The 23,385-nt window shown below is 43.0% G+C and overlaps 1 protein-coding gene across 4 annotated transcripts in view; it reads right to left on the bottom strand.

Moving 5' to 3' along the window:
- Nucleotides 1-5,629: 5,629 nt before the first annotated feature.
- Nucleotides 5,630-23,385, bottom strand: part of NMNAT1 (nicotinamide nucleotide adenylyltransferase 1) — a 29,011-nt gene continuing 11,255 nt past the window's right edge. For all 4 annotated transcript variants that reach the window (XM_020888538.2, XM_020888382.2, XM_020888605.2 and 1 more), the window contains 4 exons: nucleotides 13,420-13,590; nucleotides 11,633-11,816; nucleotides 8,500-8,645; nucleotides 5,630-7,744 (listed from right to left, as the gene is read on the bottom strand). In XM_020888538.2, the coding sequence (XP_020744197.1) occupies nucleotides 7,344-7,744; nucleotides 8,500-8,645; nucleotides 11,633-11,816; nucleotides 13,420-13,534 (846 nt within the window). In that variant the 5' untranslated portion in view covers nucleotides 13,535-13,590 and the 3' untranslated portion in view covers nucleotides 5,630-7,343. The remainder of the gene's footprint in view (nucleotides 7,745-8,499; nucleotides 8,646-11,632; nucleotides 11,817-13,419; nucleotides 13,591-23,385) is intronic.

Genomic DNA, 23,385 nt, shown 5'->3' with positions numbered 1-23,385 from the left:
ATTTTTATTGCTGTAGAGTTGATTTACAATGTTGTGTTAGTTTTAGGTGTACAGCTTATTTGTCCATTTCAGATCTCTCACATGAGCGCCAGACTCAAGTACATTAATAGCCAACATCTATTGAGTGATTACTATGTGTATTGTCATTTAGCACAAAATCCTACCCCTCCAATAGTTACTTTATTTATCTCCATTTGAAAAAGACAAATCCTGAGACAAAGAAAGGTTAAGTGACTTACCCAAGGTCATACAGTTGGTGGAAGAGTCTGGTTTCAATCTCAGATAGCCCGATTATCAAGCTCATGTGTCACCTCTCACCACTTAAGGTGCCTCTTGACATCTCCACTTGGAGGTCCTAAAGGCACTCAAATGTAATATAGCCAAAGCAGAAAGCATAAAATAAAATTATTCCTCAGCTTTCCTCATCTCTATAAATTGTACCACTAGTCACCTGTTAAAACCAAAGCCCGGTAAACACTGAATTTTTCCCTTTACTACTCACCCATATCCAATCCACCAGCAAATCCTGTTGGTTCTTCCAACCTAACCCAAGCCACCATCATGTCTTGCCTCCTCCCTGGGCTTGTTGCCTCTACTCTTATCCAACCAAACTATTTTCCATTCTGCATCCAAGAAAGCTTTTGAGAAATATAATTCAGATTTCATTACTCCCAAGATTCTAATGCTTCAGTGTGTAAATATTTGAATCTCTTCAAAAATCTGAGTCACCTTTTCAGAGCAACCTTCTGGTATACAATTACTCTGCATCACAACTCTGCTTATATCATTTGTAATTATCATAGTCCATAATTATCTTTTTTTTTTTTTTTTTGCTTTGTTTACTGACTACCTTTTTCATTAAAATGTCAAGAGTAGAGACTGTGTTCATCTTATTCACCTCAATGTATCCCCAGCGCCTGTATGCCTGGCAAGTGATTAAATGTTTGTGAATGAATGGCTGTGAACTTTCCAGAGGAAAGATCTACTTTTATTGAGGAAACCATAGTGGCACAGTGCTTCCCTGGTGACTCAGACAGTAAAGAATCTGCCTGCAATGCAGGAGACCCAGGTTCAATCCTTGGGTCAGGAAGATCCCCTGGAGAAGGGAATGGCTACCCATTCCAGTATTCTTGCCTGGAGAACTCCATGGACAGAGGAGCCTGGCCGGCTATAGTCCATGGGGTCGCAAAGAGTCAGACATGACTGAGCGACTAACGCTTTCACATAGTGATATTCAGTTCAGTCACTCAGTCATGTCTGACTCTTTGTGACCCCATGGACTGCAGCACGCCAGGCTTCCCTGTCCATCACCAACTCCTGGAGCTTACTCAAACTTATGTCGATTTAGTCAGTGATGCTATCCAACCATCTCATCCTCTGTCATCCCCTTCTCCTCCCACCTTCAATCTTTCCCAGCATCAGGGTCTTTTCCAATGAGGCAGTTCTTTGCATCAGGTGGCCAAAGTATTGGAGCTTCAGCTTCAGCATCAGTCCTTCCAATGAATATTCAGGACTGATTTCCTTTAGGATTGACTGGTTGGATTTCCTTGCTGTCCAAGGGACTCTTAAGAGTCTTCTCCAACACCACAATTCAAAAGCATCAATTCTTTGGCGCTCAGATTTCTTTATACCAACTCTCAAGTTCATACGTGACTACTGGAAAAACCATAGCTTTGACTAGATGGAATTTTGTTGGCAAAGTAACATCTCTGCTTTTTAAAATGCTGTCTAGGTTGGTCATAGCTTTTCTTCCAAGGAGCAAGCGTCTTTTAATTTCATGGCTGCAGTCACCATCCACAGTGATTTTGGAGTCCAAGAAAATAAAGTCTATCACTGTTTCCATTGTTTCCCCATCTATTTCCCATGAAGTGATGGGACCAGATGCCATGATCTTAGTCTTCTGAATGTTGAGTTTTAAGCCAACTTTTTCACTCTCCTCTTTCATCAAGAGGCTCTTTAGTTCTTCTTTGCTTTCTGCCATAAGGGTGGTGCCGTCTGCATATCTGAGGTTATTGATACTTCTCCTGGCAATCTTGATTCCAGCTTGTGCTTCATCCAGCCGGGCATTTCGCATGATGTACTCTGCATATAAGTTAAATAAGCAGGGTGACAATATACAGCCTTGATGTACTCCTTTCCCAGTTTGGAACCAGTCTGTTGTTCCATGTCCAGTTCTTACTGTTGCTTCTTGACCTGCATACAAATTTCTCAGGAGGCAGGTGATGTGGTCTGGTATTCCCATCTCTTTCAGAATTTTCCAGTCTGTTGTGATCCACACAGTCAAAGGCTTTGATGTATTCAATAAAGCAGAAGTAGATGTATTTCTGGAACTCTTTTGCTTTTTCTACGATCCAATGGATCTTGGCAATTTGATCTCTGGTTCCTCTGCCTTCTCTAAATCCAGCTTGAACATGTGGAAGTTCTCGGTTCATGTACTGTTGAAGCCTGGCTTGCAGGATTTTAAGCATCACTTTGCTAGCATGTGAGATGAGTGCAATTGTGCGATAGTTTGAACACTGTTTGGCATTGCCTTTCTTTGGGATTGGAATGAAAACTGACCTTTTCCAGTCCTGTGGCCACTGCTGAATTTTCCAAATTTGCTGGCACATTAAGTGCATCACTTTAACAGCATCATCTTTTAGGATTTGCAACTTGAATTCCATCACCTCCACTAGCTTTGTTTGTTGTGATACTTCCTAAGGCCCATAGTGACATTGCCTTACTCAAAATGAGGCTATTGATTCTCATAAGTAAAAAACATTGATTCCTTTGGTGGAATATGACAGGATGATATCAAATCCAGGGATTAGATAAACTTTACCACTTCAAGGGCACAGAACTATGAACTCTGACCAGATTTCTGGAGCATGAAACCTATTTAAATTCCAGATAACTAAGGGAACAGGACATGGAGAAATCATATTTCCTTCCTATCCTTAAAATCTTATTGTTCTAAATGTTGGCCTGAAAATGAAATTCACAGGAATAACTAATAATAGTGTCAGCAATTGTGCTGATTGGTATGGCTCTTGGCCAGTTTGGGCAAGGACCATCTATTATGGGTAGGGTTGAATGGCTGTTGAAGTAGACTGGACATAGATTGGACTTGCCCATGGAAGAAGGAGAAATCTTCTCCTCTACAATTCCAAGATATTTCTTCCTGACTAGGACCAAAGTTATCTCTGGAAAGGAAAGACAAATGTTACTTGGCCAAATTTGTGCTTTCTTTCCTTCCATTTGATACTGGCAAAGTGAACCATAAAATTAAGAGCCAAGATGCCGTCCTACACTTGTGGATGAGCAGTGCTTTCTCCTAGACAGTGATGAGCGGGAATGATGAGGGGCATTTGTAGTGGAGGCATTTTTCTGACATTTGATGGAATCTGATACTGGTCCAGGAAAGAATGGTGCATAAAGACATAAAATAAACTTCACCTCATCTATACCTCCCCTCCTAACACAAGGAGGCAACGCCATCAGGGAGCTTGGTCCCATTCCGGGGATAAGACGTAGATACACAGGGGATTTATTATATTTATTTTTGGCTGTGCTGGGTCTTCGTTGCTGCACGGGCTTTGCTCTAGTTGCAAAGAGTGGAGTCCACACTCTAGTTGCGGAGGACGGGCTTCTCACTGCGGTGGCTTCTCTTGGTGCAGAGCATGGGCTCGAGGTGCACGGGCTTCAGTAGTTGGTGCACATGGTCTCAGTAGTTGTGGCGCATAGGCTTAGTTGCTCCAAGGCATGTGGGATCTTCCCAGACTGGGGATCATACCCGTGTTTTCTGCATTAGCAGGAGGATTCTTTATCACTGAGCCACCAGGGAAGCCCCATTATACTTTTATCACTAATTCTATGTTTGAAAATTTCCCTAACTCTTTTAAACGTGTCATTGTTGTCATGTTACCCACTGGTCTGGAAAAACTTTGGCACTTTAACTTGATTTGGGAAACATTGCTGCATTACTGACTGATAAGGCGTTGAGGCAGACATGGATCTGAATCTCAGCACTGAAACCAAGGTGATTTCCTGAGTGGAGTGGGGGACACTGTCCCAGAGGAGAAGTCCAACAGAGACAGGAATTCCCCACCATGTCCTGGTGCTACTGTAACAGGTCAAAAACTGTATGTGGACCCCACCAAGCTTCCCTATGAGCCCCCACATCCCACCCCCCACACTTGACTTCAACCGGGCTGGCTCCATGAATGGGCTTCTCCATGCATCCTCTCAGGTTGTTCCTCCCATTTAAACTTGCTGGAAGTGGCAAAAAATAAACCAGAAATAGGATTCCTCAAGTTTCAGATACATGATAAATAACTTGTAGTATTTATTAGGCTTCCCTGGTGGCTCAGTGGTAAAGCATCTGCCTGCAATGCAGGAGATCTAGGTTCAACCCACCCGCCAGTCAGGAAGATCCCCTGGAGAAGGTCATGGCAACCCACTCCTGTATTCTTGCCTGGAGAACCCCATGGACAGAGGAGCCTGGCAGGCTACAGTCCATAGGATTGAAAAGAGTTGGACATGACTGAAGCAACTTAGCAGCAGCAGCAGCAGCAGCAGCATATAAACAAAAAAACCACCACCCCTACCAGCATCAAACAATACACCAGCTCTACACAATTCCTAAACTAAATTCACATAAGAGCCAAATATGAGACATGATAGAGAATAAACAATGGCCTTTTCCCCTCTTCCTCAATGAAAGCTGCAACAGTTACTAATATTTATTTCCTTGTGAAATTCATTGTCCTAGTTTCATTATACAAAGTTGTCCTAGTTTCATTATCCAAAGAGGAAGCTGTATCCTTAAGGAGACCCCGAAACATGCTATTATGCTGTGGCATTAGCATCCTGGTATGGGGACAAAAAGCCAAGCAACTCCTTCTATGTACAAAGTTGCTGATCCATCAATACCACAACAATAGGACCGTTTCACTGTTACCAGGTCTCCTGGGAGGGTCCCTATGAGGCTTACCCAGGAGGCCCTGAGGTCAATACACTCCACAGACTATGGGCACTTCTAGGTGAAAAGGCTTCATAGTAGAAAAGAAGTTTCTAGCACTGGAACCTTCCTGCAGTTCACATACACTTCAGACAAACTTGTGTAGTTTTCCAGAAGAAATCAAAGTTAAATTTTGATAACTTCATCGACTTCTAGCAATAGTTCTATTGCTATTTTTCAGTACTGCTCCAACTTTTAAACTCCAAAAAGCTGAGAGGCAGGGGAACAATTCTCATTTTTATGATCTGAGGTCATGACCTTTCATTCATTCAGCAGGTTAAGGGACTGAAACTACTGGGTGCTGAGCTTTGTACTCTTCTCTCTTTGAGAAACAGATCCATTGACTTCAGTAAGAATCAGCCAGGAATGGGGACTTCCATGGTAGTCCAGTGGTTAAGAATCTGCCTTCCAATGTAGAGGACACAGGTTCAATCCCTGGTGGGGGAACTAAGATCCCACATGCCACGGGGCAACTAAGCAGGTGAGCTGCAACTACTGACCCTGGGGGCCTCAGCTAGAGAGAAGTCTGCATGCCACCATGAAAGATCCCACATGCTGCAACCAAGACCTGATGCAGCCATAAATAAATAAATAAGTAAAAATTAGAAGAGGAAGCCAAGACCCACAGAATTTACATTTGCCAACTTTATTTCCTTTTTAAAACTGTGGCTTCAGATAATACTATTCAACTGCACAGACATAAGTATCTTTTTTCTTCTGCAGAGGTATAAATCCTTCATCCAGAGTAGTGTAGGTATGAAATGTAAATCACTAGGTGTAGGTATGTAAAGGTAAATTATTCTTTCTTTAGAAAGTTAACTTTAGTCCTGTTTCTATCACAGAATGATTTTCATGAACCATAAAACTATTCTAAAAAAGCTATTTCTGGTCTTTGTGCTTTACTAATGGGTAAAACTGCCACAGAATTTTAATCAGCAGCAAACCATATAACAAGTTTGTCTTTTTAACATAATGTTATGGCTTCAATTATTATTTGAGTGTCCTACTTTGGTTAAAGTTCATACAAAAGAACATGAGAAAAATAATAAAAAACAGGCTCTTTTTCTGCTTAAATTCACAAATGGCAGGTTCAAAGGGACTGGAACAGAAACTGCAAGGGTCTTCCAAAACTCAAGAGTTTTAGATTGAGACTGTGGAGCTTTCCTGCACATACCCTTCATCAGGGCCTCAAAACTCTGAGCTAAAGGAACTGCTGGGCTGACTCAATGTGGTATTTCTTATGTCCCTTCATTGTTTGATTATTAAGCTATGAGTAAAGGCTAAGAGCATTCACAGTTCATAAAATCATTGGATGAGACCTCTCATTCTCTTGAATGAGACTCCTTGAACAAGAGACCTCATTCTCAGAGGTCTCTTATGTGCTAAGAGAATCCATGCATAACATGTGGAGAGCAGAGGTTCCCTATCTGTCATGGGCATCAGAAACACCTGTGTACCTTTCTAAACATTCCAGGGCCTGGACCCCTCTTCCTACCTCCAAAAGTGATGCTGCAGGCAACATGCCTTAGCAAAGCTTCGCTGGCCTTCTGAGATGTGTTAGAGAGAACGAATTACTGGTGTAAAGTATCTGCCAGATCATTCACAGCCTGTATTCTGCACAGCTGGAGATAGCTGATTAGTGATGCCTTTTACAAGATCATTATTTTAAGAATTGTTTGGCCACTGTGGGTGAAGGGGGCCCAGAAATAGACATGCATCAAATGTTCATTCCTTTCATAACTTAAGTCAGGATCTTAAGTGGACTCTTAATTTTCTTCTTCTTCTTTTTTTTTTTTTTTTGCTGCACAGCATGTGGGATGTTAGTTCCCAACCAGGGATTAAGACCGGGCCCTTGGCAGTGAGAGTGCAGAGTCCTAACCACTAGACCACCAGGAAATTCCTAGACGTCACTTTTCACACTTCACTTCTCTTTATGTGGTAAAGTCAGGATGCTCTTTTTGAATTGTTTTTGTACTCAGTTTGATAGAATGTTCCTCTGGTTTTAGTGCTGCTAATCTCTTGTTTTAAAGTTAAAGGAATTTGTGGACTTCCCTGGTAGTCCACTGGTTAAGACTCTGTGCTCCCACTGCACAGGTTTGATCCCTGGTTGAGGAACTAAGATCCTGCATGCTGCATGGCATAGCCAAACTAAAAACAACATGTTGAAAACATTCATCTTAGCAACTTCTAGTAAAAAGATAAACCTAACTTTAATTTACTACTGATTTTACCAAAACTGTTAAACTTTATTAAAGAGGATAACAATTTCTTCCCCTAGTTACTAACACCCACATGGTTTCAAATTCCCAAAAAAGAAGTCTAAAATACCATGCTGTAGAATTTCTTATGCCTTAACTTCTGTAGTGTTTCTCTGCAAAGGAGCCAGGACCACTCCAACATTCCTCTCCTCACTCTCAGAGCTATACAGATTATGCTTTTCAATATATTCTTGGACAAGATCAGGTACCAAGTAGCGAATGCTCTGGCCCCTTCTAAGGGCTCGCCGGATTTTCGTGGAGGAGATGTCATTGGTGATCCATTCGTTCACCAGGTGAATGTTGTTCTGGTGTTTCCACAGCACATCGGATTCGTAGATGAACTTCTGAGCATCATTCCCAGCCCGAGTAATACATATGAGCCCATAGTCTCCCAGGATTTTGGTGATATCCTCACTCTTCCATAGATTGGGCACACCAAAGGACTCCAAAAAATCTGCTCCGCACAGCAGCTTCACCTTTGGCACACCTGGGAAGAGAAAACAGAGCCTCAGGGGTTGCTTTTCTAATAACTCCTGGCATCAAAATGAATGTGTAGGACTGTCCCTCGTGGTCCAGCAGTTAGGAATTCAGCTGCCAATGCAGGGGACACGGGTTCAACCCCTGGTCCAGGAAGACCCCACATGCGGTGGGGCAGCTAAGCCCATGAGCAACAACTACTGAGCCTGAGCTCTAGAGCTGGTGCTCCACAACAAGAGAAGCCACCTCAATAAGAAGCCCATGCAGTAGCTCCTGTTCACTGCCACTAGAGACAGCCTTTGTGCAGCAACAAAGATCCAGTGTAGAAAAAAAAAATGTGTATGTTTGTTTTTCTGAGGATTCAGTTTTTATCAGATTCGGCTTTTCCAAAAAGAGATCCAGACCTGAACCTCAAATATTCAGGTTTACCTACTGCAGGATAAATAAGCTCAGGGTGCCTTTGACTCTCCTTTCCTCCTATCAAAAAACTAACATGGGGTGGAGAGTTCCCTGGTGGCCTAGTGGTTACAATTTCAGGCTTTCACTGCCGCAGCCTGAGTTCAATCCCTGGTTGGGGAACTGAGATCCCACAAATTGTGTGATGTAGCCAAAGCAAGAACAAAAAAAGAAAGAAAAAAGAAAACTAACAAGGGGCATTTTCCAGGCACCCACACATATTGAATATGAAAGCAAATACAAAGGGGGCTTGCCCAGCCCTACAGTCTTAACAGCCCTCATTGGTAAGTCCTGGAAAAACACACAGACCTTTCGTTTTTGTTTGCTCTAGGGATTTCTTTTCACTAAAATCTTGTTTTTGTTCAGCCCACTTTCTCTTCCGTCCAGGCTTTTGCAGCACAGGTGAGTTCTGCTGGAGATCACAGATACTGGCCTCCAGCTTCTCTTGATGGTGTCTATAAAACAACAAAGCAACAGAATATTTATTTCTCTTTCTCACAATGCTCAACTGAAATATCATCCTCGTGGAGAGGCCTGAGAGCCTCTGACACAATGTTAAAGGCTGGGAGCTGTTAAAAAGGTGCAACCACAGATACACACAATGCCCGATTACTCAGAATGGACACCTTCAAGTACACAGTACTGTCACGTCAGGATGGATGCCGGCCGAGACACAGCAGCCCTGGGCTCTGGCTGTCAAGAATGGAAAGCAACAGGGACTTCCCTGGTGGTCCAGTGGTTAAGAATCCACCTGCCAGGGCTGGAGACACAGGTTCAATCCCCGGAATTGAACTAAGGGACTAAATCCCATGTGCCACAACTACTGAAGCCTGCATGGTCTACAGCCTGTGCTCTGCAACAAGAGAAGGCACTGCAAAGAGAAGCCTGTGCACCGTAACTAGAGAAAGTCCTTGTGCAGCAACAAAAACCCAGCACAGTCAAAAATAAACTAAAAAATAAAAAGAATGGAAAGCAGGGAAAATCCTGGGAGCACAGCAAATAGTAGCTATTACTATCCTAAGCTGTATGCGTCTGTGTCATAATGACCAGAGTTAACACTGATTATTTATTATGTTTTAACCACTACACAAAATCCCTTGCATGAATGATTTGATGAAATCTTCTCAACATCTCATGTCATATTATTATTATCCCCATAATGGAGAGGAAGTACAGGCTTAGAGTTTGTACCCCCAGCTTCTGGCAGAGCCTCTTAGACATAGGAGATAGTCAAAAACAACCAGATTGAGTAAATGTTTTGGTTACTATAAAGCAACTATAGTACTGCCAGCATTCTATCAGAATTGTTTATTATACCTATAGAGACAGGAGGACACTGACCAATTTGCACAAGGTCATTTAGCTTATAGATGGCAGAGCCAGAATTTGAATCCTAACAGTCTGGTTCCAGAGCCCACACCCTTGACCACTGAGGAGAATGGCCTGACTGGGACTTCCCTGGTGGGCCAGTGGCTAAGACTCCACACTCCCAATGCAGGGGACCCAGGTTCAATCCCTGGTCAGGGAACTAGATCCCACATGCCACAACTAAAGATCCCTCATGATGCAATGAAGATCGAAGATCCCGTGTGACTTAACTCAGGCCTGGCACAGTCAAATAAATAAAGAAAAATAAATATTTTTTAAAAAGAGTATGGCCTGACCTAGTAATGAAGAATTAAATGCCGAGGATAAGGTCTGAGGGGGTGGCAAGTGTCTGAAGTCTAAGCGAAAGGGCCCACAGGCAGGATCTGTGTGCAGCTTCACTCTGGAGGGCAGCAGGATGCCCATGGCTTTATAGTGGTACAGTTACCCAGGTAACAGGAGTAACATGCGTGAGAGACAACTGTGGGCCCTGGTGCCCGTAACCCCCTTCCCTCGGGAATGGCTGAGTTGAACCTGGAATGAACAGGAAGGTTACTCTGGAGCCAAAGAGGGCTGGGTGAGGAGGAGGAGCCTGCTTTCTGATGGGAGAACTTCTGGTCAATGAACAAAAGTCACCCTCTTCTCCCTGCTAAGCTTCTGGGTAAGTCACTGGGCTGGACATTGTCTGCTGGCTGGTTTTTAATCCCACCCTGAAATCACTTCCCAGAGGTCCTCAGAGGCAGAGAGATTTGGGAGGCTCTGGACCTTGACAGGTCGGCATGGAGGCCAGACCCTATATTCCACTGTCCTGTCCCCCACGCTAGGAGACTGGGAAAGTTTAATAGCAGCATTGGTGGCAGCAGGAGCAGGAACAGTTTCCTGAACTTCAGCTGCAGTTGAGGGGACATGATCTTGAAACAAACCACCGCTTCCACTCCTCCAGCCCTTTCAACCTAAACCTAGAGTTCCTTTCTGCTTAAAATGCTCAGAGTGGTTCTATTTCCTATCCAAACCATAACTTATATGGTTAGAACCAGAAGGTTCAAACTCTAAGAATAGACATGAGACAGAAAGGTTTTTCAGAAAGCCCTTGTGTTTTATACTCAAGAGAACTTGCTTGCTTAGTAGCTCAGTCATGTCCAACTCTTGGCAACCCCATGGACTGTAGCCCTCCAGGCTCCTCAGTCCATAAGATTTCCTAGACAGGGATACTGGAGTGGGTTGCCATTTCCTCCTCCATGGGTTCTTCCCAATCCAGGGATCAAACCCACGTCTCCTGTGATTCCTGCACTGCAGGCAGATTCCTTACACACTGAGCCACCGGGGACATGCCACTCAAGAGAACATTAAGTAATAAAGATATTACTCACTCTGGGTTCTGAATCCTTAAACTGGAACAGTTTCAGAGTCCTGAGCACAGTGATCTGTGACAACCCCTCATATGCTGTCATGGAAGTACCATCCAAACCAAGTCTCTTTGTGATCAAGAATCATGGCCTCTCTTCCTTAAATTACCTGTCTTCATCTTTATTTATTTATTTATTTATGGCTGTGCTGGGTCTTCACTGCTGTTGGGGCTTTCCTCTAGCTGTGGCGAGCAGAGGCTACTCTCCAGCTGCAGTGTGCAGTGGCTTCTCTTGTTGCTGAGCATGGGCTCTACTGCGCATGGGCTTCACTAACTGTGGCACATGGGCTTAGTAGCTGTGGTGCTCGGGCTTAGTTGCTCTGTGACACGGGGGAACTTCCCGGACCAGGGAATGAACCCGTGTCTCCTGCATTGGCAGGCAGATTCTTTACTCCTGAGCCACCAGGGAAGCCCAATTATCTGCCTTTGTCTTTTATACTTGAGAAGACTGACCACAGTGACATCATCTTACAGCTTTACCTTTTTCACCAGGGGCACAGACAGGCCAAGTGTACTTCCTGTTCTTTTACAGGGATGTACACAGTTAACAAGCATGCAAACATCTCAAAACATATGAAAGACACAAAGGCTGAATGGTACCCAGGCCTGTTCGTGTGCTTTGCAGCCTTGTGATGACCCCCTACAGGAACTGCAGGACTTCACCATGAATACCTTAGCACCTTGGCTGTCTCTGTCCACTCTTTCTGAAGACTTTCCCATGTGTCAACTTCTACCCATTTTGAGTTCTTGGTGGCAAGTTCTGCCATGATAACTCGGTGATGAGCAGAGATGAGTCCTTTCTTCTTATATGCATCGCCGACTGGAGAAATTATGCCTTTGATAACTTTATATTTTCCTGGGGTAAAGAATCAGACTTCATGTAAGGTATAACAGATTAGATTTTATGTACAGGAAATAGTATCATCAACATGGTTTCATAGTCACAGATCCCCTCCTCCTTTTTCTTTTTAAACAATTATACAAGTTTATTTATTTATTTTTAATTGTGGTAAAATACACATAACATAAAATTTACCATTTAAACCATTTTAAATGTATAGTATTGTGACATGTTATACAACCATCACTACGATCCATCTCCAGAACTCTTTCAACTTCCCCAACTGAAATTTTGTACCCATCAAAGAGACCACCCACTCATCAGCAGTTTATTAATAAATTTTGATCGATATTGCCAAACTGTCTTATGTATATGTTAGTTGATCAGTCGTGCCCGAAACTGCCTTGTAAAAAGCCTTAATCCATTGAATATCCAAGAGCCCATTCCTTCCCAACACCTGATATTTGACATTATCAAGTTTTAAAAATTCTTGTCAAGGTGATGGGAAAAATATCACTCTATTATTTTAGTTCCCTGATTATTAGTGAGTTGGCACACTCATCCATCTATCAACACAGCATGATTATTTCCATAAAAAAACAAAATGAATCTGTGTATATGCAGGGGAGAAAAAGTTTTCTTTTACCTTCTTAGGGTCCCTGGTCGGGTATAAACTGACAAAGAACAGATTGACAGAAGAAAAGCATATAAATTAACTTAATGTAGGATTTATGTGGCATGGGAACCTTAATAAGGAAATGAAGGGTCCAAGACACAGTTAAACCTAAGTATTCTTATGCTAGGTTTGATGAAGAGTCAACAGTCATGGGGAAATATGATAGAGCAAAGAGTGCAGGAGATCAAACCAGTCAATCCTAAAAGAAATCAATCCTTAATATTCATTGGAAGGACTGATGATGAAGCTGAAGCTCCAATATTTTGGCCACCTGATGCAAAGAGCTGACTCTTTGGAAAAGACCCTGATGCTGGAAAAGACTGAAGGCAAGAAGAGAAGGGGACGACAGAGGACGAGATGGTTGGATGGCATCACCAACCCAATGGACATGAGTCTGAGCAAGCTCTAGGAGACGCTGAAGGCCAGGGAAGCCTGGCGTGCTGCAGTCCATGGAGACACAAAGAGTCGGACAAGACTGAGCGACTGAACAACAAAGAGCACAAGGTAAGTGTAGGAGCTTGGGGGAATCCAACAGTGCCTGTCTGCTTGGCACTCCTTTGTCTTCATAGATAAGGATACTCCATTTCTCTGAGTTTAGGGAGGGCATCTGTTGTGTGAATGTTTTACAATCTGCTTCCCAGGCTTCCCTTGTGGCTCAGCTGGTAAAGAACCCGCCTGCAACGCGGGAGACCTGGGTTCGATCCCTGGGTTGGGAAGATATCTTGGAGAAGGGAAAGGCTACCCACTCCAGTATTCTGGCCTGGAAAATTCCATGAACTTTCACTTTCAGGGAAGAAGGGTGGAGGGAGGAGGGCAGAGTGACCTTCCTGCTGTTGCTGTTTCATCAAAATCCTCCAGCTTAAAATGTCCAATAGGCCAAGGTGCCACATTTTAGGGCAGTGTATCCTGAACCCCATCATTGCTGCTGGTTACTATTCCTACCTGTTCCATTCATGTAGTCCTTGGCCAGCTCAAACAGCCTGAGGTGCATGTTGGTGATAGGATTAAAGGACCCACAAGCAAGGAGAACTAATTCTGTCTTCTCTGAGTTCTCCATGCTGAGAGTTTGAAGTTGTTGATCTAAATGGAAAACTCTGACACTTCTCTTATTGCCTACAAAGGAAAAAGAAAGTAAGTTCAGTTCAAGGTCTTTTGATGTCCTTCAACATACTCATTTCAAGTAAATGGAGGGACTTTCCTGGCGGTCCAGTGGTTAAGACTCTGCACTTCCAATGCAGCGTGCTTGGGTTCAATCTCTGGTTGGGGAGCCAAAATCCCACATGCTGCAGTCAAAAAGTAAAAAACAAACAAAAAACATCACCAACAAAAACCCCACAAACCAAACAGATGGAAAAATGTTTGGCTTCAGTGACTAAGCTGGGTGAATTGCAAAAATGGCTTCATTTCCCCACCCTTCCTTTCCAACGTGAATTTATAGCTCTTTTCATAAAGGAATGGAATCTTCCCACCCTCTGTGACTTGCTTTGGCCCAAATAACGTGGCACATGGGAAAACATGCCCACTCTGATCCTAGGCCTCTGAGGCATTGTGCACGACCACTCTCTTTTAGACTCCTGCCCCTCCATGAAGCCAAGCCCAGGCCAGCCTGCTGGAGAATGACAGAACCCACAGGAGAGAGCCAGTGCTCCCGCTGACAGACAGCCAATCACCAGCTACCTGGCCAAGGCCATCCTCGATCAGTCAAGCCTCAATCTGCCCAGAAGCACAAGCAGGTCAAGGTGAGATAAGCTGAGCCTGAACCAGATTCAGTAGACCCATAAGGTGGGCCTAGACTTACGAGCAAAAATGAAAGCTTAATGGTGCTCTGACTGCACTACTGAGGCCATGGTTAACAGATACAGTGACATTGTGCTGTGTGCCACTATGTCTAGTCGCTCAGTCATGTCTGACTCTTTGAGACCCTCTGGACTGTAGCCCACCAGGCTCCTCTGTCCATGGAATTCTCCAGGCAAGAAGACTGGAGTGGGTTGCCATTTCCTCCTCCAGGGGATTTTCCTGACCCAGGGATCAAACCTGTGTCTCCTGCACTGCAGGTGGATTCTTTACCTGATGAGTCATTGGGGAAGCCCCACAGTGGCATTATTATCCACCAAATATAACCTCCCAACAACCCGTCCTTCAAACTGTACTTTTCCTCTTAGTCAACAAGGTCATATTACCACTTTCAACTGAATAATAGTTTACAATTGACAAACTCTTCTTGATATTAATTATTCCATTTGAACGTTCCAAAACCCTACTGAAGTAATGCAAGGCAACTTATTTTAAATTTTTATTTAAATTTTTTTAATTAGGAGGAATTCACCCAAATATGTCCTAAAAATAAACTCATACTTCCTATTATTGCTTTTTGATTTTTATTTTATATTGGAGCATACTTACCAATGTTGCATTAGTTTCAGGTGTACAGTCAAGTGATTCAGTTATATATATCTATGTATCTACTCTTTTACAAATTCTTTTCCCCTTTAGGTTATTACAGTGTATTGAGCAGAGGGACTTGGTGAACCTTTCCAACTCATATCACTAATTTCTAATTACTTATCTCTTTTTTAAAAAATAATTTTATTTTTGGCTGCACTTTGGTGCTATGCACAGGGTTTCTCTAGTTGCAGCAAGTGGGGGCTACTCTCTAGCTGCAGTGTGAGGACTTCTCACTGCGGCAGCTTCTCCTGTTGCAGAGCATGGGCTCTAGAGCACCAACTGAATTGCTCTGCAGCATGTGGGATCTTCCCAGACCAGGGACTGAACCTGGGTCCCCTGTATTGGCAGGTGGATTCTTTACCACTGGACCACAGGGAAGTACCAGTTCTAATTACTTCTTTAACAAACACTCTATTAACTATCAACAAATAAAATACCTTCACTACTGTGAAGTTTAAAATATTCTTACATATCAAATTATGTTTCAAAATAGTAATTCTGAGCACTTACAAACAAATATAATTTCAATGATGCCAAATTGCTCCAAGCATTTTGGGAACTTTTGGGGAATCACCTGTAGAGCTCCAAGTATTTTTATGATTAATGTAGAAATACAATGAATGACCACAAACAAACCAACATTTATAGGATACTTCTCAACTTATAAACTAATTTCATGCACATTATCATTTAATTTTCACCAAAAAGGAAAAAGAATGGCCAAGGACATTTACTTTATTCCAAATAATAACCTATTGCTACATATCTAGTTTTTCCAGTTAATCGTCTATCATTAGTCATTTAGGTTTATCTAATTCTCCACTATTACAAACATCTCAAAGAAATAATGAGTTGAAAATGAATTGGAATTTAAGGCTATAAAACTCCTCATTGTGTACTCCTAAGTCTTGCCAACACTCAAAGACCTGTGTAAGGACCATTTATTTATAGCCCAATAGTGTTCAGACCAAACTGCTAGGTTGACCAACTTATTTTTGCTCTCATTGGACAGAGCTGCTGAGTCGCGGCGACCCAGGGATAGAATTTAGGTAACCTGACTCCTTGGTTCTTCAGCACCAAACAGAAAATTGGGAGGTAAATTGGGGCTGTGTAGATTGGAAATGAGCCCTCCTAGCTGAGAAATGGATAGTTTCATAGATAACATTTCCATAGATAACAAGAAACTCTGAAGGTTTCTGAGCAATGGTGTGACAACAGGGTTCTAGAAAAACAAGGTGATGCTGGAGTTACATGGTTGTATGACAGATTTTATTTTCTTGGGCTCCAAAACCACTGCAGACAGTGACTGCAACCATGCAATTAAAAGATGCTTGCTCTTTGGAAGGAAAGCTATGACAAACCTAAACAGTATATTAAAAAGCAGAAACATCACTTTGCCAATCAAGGTCCGTGGAGTCAAAGCTATGGTTTTTCCAGCAGCCATGTATGGATGTGAGAGTTGGACCATTAAGAAGGCTGGGCACCGAAGAATTGATGTTTTTGAACTGTGGTGTTGGAGAAGACTCTTGAGAGTCCCTTGAACAGCAAGGAGATCAAACCAGTCAATCCTAAAGGAAATCAGTCCTGAATATTCATTGGAAGAACTGATGCTGAAACTGAGGCTCCAGTACTTTGGCCACCTGATGCAAAGAACTGACTCACTGGAAAAGACCCTGATGCTGGGAAAGTTTGAAGGCAGGAGGAGAAGGGGGTGACGGAGGATGAGATGGTTGGATGACATCACCAATTCAAGGCACAATGAATCTGTGCAAATTTCGGGAGATAGTGAAGGACAGGGGAGCCTTGAGTGCTAAAGTCCATGGGGTTGCAAAGAGTCGGACACAACTTAGTGACAGCAGGAAATGGCTGTATGACCCTGACCTGACCATTTAACTTGTGTCCTCATCTGTAAAACAGAGATAATGGCAAAATGATATGGCAAAATGCTAATCATATTGCCTGGCACAGTGTCAAAATAAATGGTAGCTATTATTTGTGAGGAAAGTGTTAATACTGATGTCAGTGATGCTATCGGCTTAACTGGAAGGGGAAAAGCAAGATAGGAAGTTGAGTTAAAAGTAATGAGAACTTCAGTTTAAGTACAGTCAGTGGAAATGGAAATTAGGAAACATGTATTAATAAATACTTGAGGTCTACTCCAAACAGTGGCAGGAATCACAGGGACACTGCTAACTGTGAATAGAAAATAAAGGGGAGAAGGGTCAATAATGCTCCACACAACATTAAAAAAGAGTTCATGGGTTAGAATGATTTAAATGTACGTTTCAATTATCATCCGAAGGATGACACCAGGATTCACCTGGGGCTTATTCCCCCTGCCCACCCCATACCTATGCAAACAAAGCACCTATGGTATTATGGGGTGTTCTGGGCCCACAAGGAAATTAAGAGTGTCTGGCCAGTTACTGAGCATGCTCTCAAGGACCCTGATGGAGGCTCTGGGTTCAGCTGGAGTCCAGCCTTGGCTCTGGTCCCAACCATCTCAAGTTTCAGGTACCACTCTCCAGGGAGACTGAGCAGGTCCTGGAGGGAGGGAGTTGCTCCTTGTTCAGGGAAGGAAGGATGGAAGAGCCTGAAGCAGACCCCCTGCCCTTGGGGATGGGCTCAGGTTTCCAGGTCATCCCCAGGGGAAGGGCTGAGAAAGGAAAGCTGATCTCTCAGCTTAAAGGAAGCTTTCCCTCTTTTCACATTCGTGACCTGTCTCAAATATCCAGCTCAGTGTTACTAATTCACTGTTAACAGCCAGCTTTAGACTTCAGACCCTTAAAGTCATAGAAGAATCAAGTTACACGGAGCTCCTATCATAGCCTCGAGTGGCTTTAAAAGAACTAGGACCTGTCCCTTTCCCCTGGAGAGAACTTCCTCCGCATCCCCCCAGGGTTCGAAGGGCTGGTGCATAGGGATGGAGGCGCTGGCAGGTGGAGAAGAGGTCTAGAAGCTCTAACAGGACTGTTCCGGATCCTCCGTGCCCTGCTCCAGGTGCTCAAGGGCCCAGGTCACCATGATTCACTTCTGTCTGGCTCACTCAGCCTATCGCTTGCACTGTTGGCTGCCAAGATCTCACCAGCTCAGGCTGTAAGTGTCCCTCCCCAGCCCACTGTGGCAAAAAGGTCATTTCTTCCTGGGGCTGTCTTGAGGCTTAAGGGCTTCCCTGGTGGCTCAGATGGTAAAAAATCTGCCTGAAATGCAGGAGACCCAGGTTAGATCCCCGGGTCAGGAAGATCACCTGGAAGAGGGTGCGGCAACCCACTCCAGTAGTCTTGCCTGGAGAATACCATGGACAGAGGAGCCTGGCAGGCTACAGTCCACGGGGTTGCAAAGAGTCGGATACCACTGAACAACTAACACACTTGGAGGTTTAAGGAAAGTTACTTTCTATTTTAAAATTATCACTAAGTTTCAAAAACATTGATGTGTAAACATTAATGAAACATTTTGCAAACATTAAGTCAGCTTTTAAAACATAAACTTAAAAAAAACTGTTTTTCTTGTCACACTTCAGAATGCTCAGTACAATGAAATCTATGTTGCCAGATTGTTAATGGGATTGACTTGGCAACCCCTCAGATTTACAGCTCTAAAGGTACACTAGTTAGTTAGCATGTTAGTTAGTTCAGTCAAGCCCGACCATGCCACCCCATGGACTGTAGCCTGCCAGGCTCCTCTGTCCATGGAATTCTCCAAGCAAGAATACTGGAGTGGGTTGCCATTTCCTCCTCCAGGGGATCCTTCCAACCCAGGGATGGAACCTGGGTCTCCTGCACTGCAGGCAGGTTCTTTACCGACCGAGCTACCAGGGAAGCCAAAGGGACACTAATGCTTTCCTAATAGTAACCTGAAACCCCAGACTCTATTTTAGTTCTGTGTGCCACTGCTTCAAATGGTTTGGGGGTAAGGGGGGCATCCCTGGCATTCCAGGGATTAAGACTCCAAGCTTCAGATCTCACATGCCAAAAAATAAAACAAAATAATAAATTTAGTCTGGGGGTATATTTTCAAATTGCTTATTGTTTTGAGTATCTTTACTGGGGATAAACTTTTGCCTTTGGAGGGGAGATATGATTCCTACAAGTGCCCTAAAGTCATTCAGTGCTAAATCCAGCTAATAAAATAAATAATGAAGGTGAATAATAGTTTACAGTGAAGAAAGAGGACTACTAGTTAAGGAGGAAGATTTTCCTATATGCATGGAAGCTATGTACATGTAATTTTAAAAGAATTTTTAAAATGTTCGAGCAGTAACTGCAGACCTCATTTCATTGTGTAAGTTGTGGTGGGCAGTTAACTCACTCAATGTGAGTTACTCAGTGTAAACTATCTGGCCACAGGTAGGGCTAACATAGCATAAGGGCATGGTTGGGACTCTCCGTTCAGTCGCTCAGTCGTGTCCAGCTCATTGAAACCCCATGGACTGCAGCACACCAGGCTTCCCTGTCCATCACCAACACCCAAAGCTTGCTCAAACTAATGTCTATCGAGTTGGTGATGCCATCCAACCATCTCATCCTCTGTCACCCCCTTCTCCTCCTGCCTTCAAACTTTCCCAGCATCAGGGTCTTTTCCAGTGAGTCAGTTCTTTGCATCAGGTGGCCAAAGTACTGGAGCCTCAGCTTTAGCATCAGTCCTTCCAATGAATATTCAAGACTTATTTCCTTTATGATTGACTGGTTTGATCTCCTTGCTGTCCAAGGGACTCTTAAGAGTTTTCTCCAACACCACAGTTCCAAAGCATCAATTCTTTGGTGCTCAGCTTTCTTTATAAATAAAATCCAACTCTCACATGCATACGTGACTACTGGAAAAACCATAGCTTTGACTAGATGGACCTTTGTTGGCAAAATAATGTCTCTGCTTTTTCACATGCTGTCTAGGTTGGTCATAGCTTTTCTCCTAAGGAGCAAGTGTCTTTTAATTTCATGGCTGCAGCCACCATTTGCAGTGATTTTGGAGCCCCCCCAAAATAAAGTCTGTCACTGTTGCCACTGTTTCCCCATCTATTTGCCATGAAGTGATGGGACTGGATGCCACAATCTTAGTTTCTTGACTGTTGAGTTGTAAGCCAGCCTCTTCACGCTCCTCTTTCACTTTCAGCAAAAGGCTCTTCAGTTTCTCTTCACTTTCTGCCTTAAGGGTGCTATCACCTACATGTCTGAGGTTATTGATATTTCTCCAGACAATCTTGATTCCAGCTTGTGCTTCATCCAGCCTGGCATTTTGCACGATGTACTCTACATAGAAGTAGAGTACAAATTTGTCACCCTAAATAAGCAGGGTGGCAATATATAGCCTTGATGTACCCCTTTCTCAATTTGGAACCAGTTCATTGTTCCATGTCTGGTTCTAACTGTTGCTTCTTGACCTGCACACAGATTTCTCAGGAGGCAGGTAAGGTGGTCTGGTATTCCCCTCTCTTTTAAGAATTTTCCACAGTTTGTTGTGGTCCAGTCAAAGGCTTTGGTGTAATCAATAAAGCAGAAACAGATGTTTTTCTGGAACTCTCTTGCTTTTTCTATGATCCAACAGATGTTGGCAATTTGCTCTCTGGTTCCTCTGCCTTTTCTAAATCCAGCTTGAACATCTGGAGGTTCTTGGTTCATGTACTGTTAAAGCCTGGCTTGCAGGATTTTAAGCATCACTTTGCTAGCGTGTAAGATGAGTGCAATTGTGCGATAATTTGAACATTATTTGGCATTGCCTTTCTTTGGGATTGGAATGAAAACTGACCTTTTCCAGTCCTGTGGCCACTGCTGAGTTTTCCAAATTTGCTGGCATATTGAGTTCAGCACTTTCACAACATCATCTTTTAGGATTTAAAACAGCTCTGCTGGAATTCCATCACCTCCACTAGCTTTGTTCATAGTGATGCTTCCTAAGGTCCACTTGACTTCCCATTTCAGGATGTCTGGCTCTAGGTGAGTGATCACACCATCATGATTATCTGGGTTAAGATCTTTTTTGTATAGTTCTTCTATGTATTCTGGCCACCTCTTCTTAATATCTTCTGCTTCTTTCCGGTCCACACTGTTTCTGTTTTTTATTGTGCCCATCTTTGCATGAAATGTTTCCTTAGTATCTCTAATTTTCTTAATGGAAATCTCTAGTCTTTCCCATTCTATTGTTTTCCTCTATTTCTTTGCATTGTTCACTTAGGAAGGCTTTCTTATTTCTCCTTGTTATTATTTGGAACTCTGTATTCATATGGGTATATCTTTCCTTTTCTCCTCTGCCTTTTGCTTCTCTTCTTTTCTCAGCTATTTATAAGGCCTCCTCAGACAACCATTTTGCCTTTTGGCATTTCTTTTTCTTGGGGATGGTCTTGATCACTGCCTTCTGTACCATGTCATGAACCTCTGTCCATAATTCTTCAGGCACTCTATCAGATCTAATCCTTTGAATCTATTTGTCCCTTCCACTGTATAATCATAAGGGATTTGATTTAGGTTATACCTGAATGGTCCAGTGGTTTTTCCCTACTTTGTTCAATTTAGGTCTGAATTTTGCAATAAGGAGTTCATGATCTGAGCCACAGTCAGCTCCTGGTCTTGTTTTTGTTGACCTTCTAGAGCTTCTCCATGTTTGGCTGCAAAGAATATAACCAATCTGATTTCGGTATTGACCATATGGTGATGCCCATGGGTAGAATTGTCTCTTGTGTTGTTGGAAGAGGGTGTTTGCAGTGACCAGTGCATTCTCTTGGCAAAACTGTTAGCCTTTGCCCTACTTCATTTTGTACTCCAAGGCCAAACTTGCCTATTACTCCAGACCTGGCTCAAACTGTAGCTTTACAGCTTACTCCAGTATTCTTGCCTGGAGCATTACATGGACAAAGGAGCCTGGTGGGCTACAGTCCATAGGGTCGCAAAGAGTCAGACTGATCTGATCAACTAACACTTACACTTTTACTTTACCGCTTACTATATTAGGTGTTTGTGTTGAGATAAGACATTTAATTTTTCTGAGCCTCAGTTTCTTCATTTATAAGATAGGAAACCACAGTCTCATCTCATAAGATTGTGTGCATTTAAAAAAATATATATTTACTTAATTGGCTGTGTTGGTTCTTAGTTGGGGCAGATGAGATCTTCCTTGTGGTGCATGGACCCTCTAACTGAGGCTCGAGTCAGTAGTTGTGATGCCTCAGCATGTGGGATCTTAGTTCCCAGACCAGGGATCAAACCTGTGTTCCCTGCATTGCAAGGCAGATTCTTAACCACTGAACTACCAGGAAGTCATGAATTGTATGCATATTAAGTGGAAAAAGTGAATTTAAAATGTGACACATGTCTCTACTAATTATGAATAGTAATAACTCTTATTATTGCTTGTGGGTAGTCTTTAGGCATTAATTTACAGCCATGGTAAATAAATCAAGATTCTCAAGATTCCTTAGAGACCAGTGTCACAGTGCCTGCTACATAGTATGTGCATGCTCAGTCGTGTCCAACTCTTTGCAACCCCATGTACTGTAGCCCACCAGGTTCCTCTGCCCATGGGATTTCTTAGGCAAGAATACTGGAGCATGTTGTCATTTCTTTCTCCAGGGGATTTTTCTGACCCACAGATCTAACCCTCATCTCCTGCATTGGCAGGAGGACTCTTTACCACTGTGCCACCTGGGAAGCCCGTCTGCTACCTAGTAGGAACTTAATAAATGCTAACTATTGTCCTTTGTGTAGTATCATTAGACAACTTTGTTCTAATGGGATGGATCTCACTTCATCTTTGCTCTGTTTAAAATTTTATTTCTGTGGTTTGACATAACCTCACCATGAAACAGAACCTGAATTTGGTTTCCTAAAGCCACTCAGATCACTGAAACAGCAATGTGCAATGTAACTCACTGTGTCCCATGCAGCCAAGTGACAGTGTTCCTGTTTGCGATCACCAGTCTGACGCTCCAGTTCTATGTTCTGCTAAGGTAAGTTCTTTCTCCAGCCACCTCATCTCCTGGCAGCTCAGCATGCACATCTTACCTGTGGGGTTGCTTCGGGTGCCCGCTGCCATTCCTGTTATGTGTTTAAATGCAGCCTGCCCCACTGTTTTACCCCTATTGTCAATGGCAGTCACCTGCTTCACCTCTTTAAAAAGTCACAACTCTGAGTCCAGTGAGGAGAGTTGGGATTTGGGCAGACAGAGTTTAACTTTTAACCAGCAGTTAAACAGGTTAAAAGTTATACTTCCAGTAATAAGAAGTCCTTAAATGGGAGACAATGAGGGTATGAATGTTTCCCTTTATAGATTCCCAAGAGACCAGGGCCAACAGCCTAGCATTAGCTAATGTCTCCAAGGCTGAGGGCAACACCGGCACACTCGACCAGATTATGACTTGACCTGTTATTTCTGATTCTGTGTCAGAAATCCATCTTGGCCAAAAAAGTCAGTTAGTAACTTTTTCAATGGTCAAATGAAACAAATGCAATTTTACGCATTTAAAATAAATTA

Source organism: Odocoileus virginianus, chromosome 11 (genome assembly GCF_023699985.2).
Source record: "Odocoileus virginianus isolate 20LAN1187 ecotype Illinois chromosome 11, Ovbor_1.2, whole genome shotgun sequence".
NCBI classification, from domain to species: Eukaryota; Metazoa; Chordata; class Mammalia; order Artiodactyla; family Cervidae; genus Odocoileus; species Odocoileus virginianus.
The sequence above is the reverse complement of the archived record's forward strand: the minus strand, read 5'-3'. Positions and strand labels throughout refer to the sequence as shown.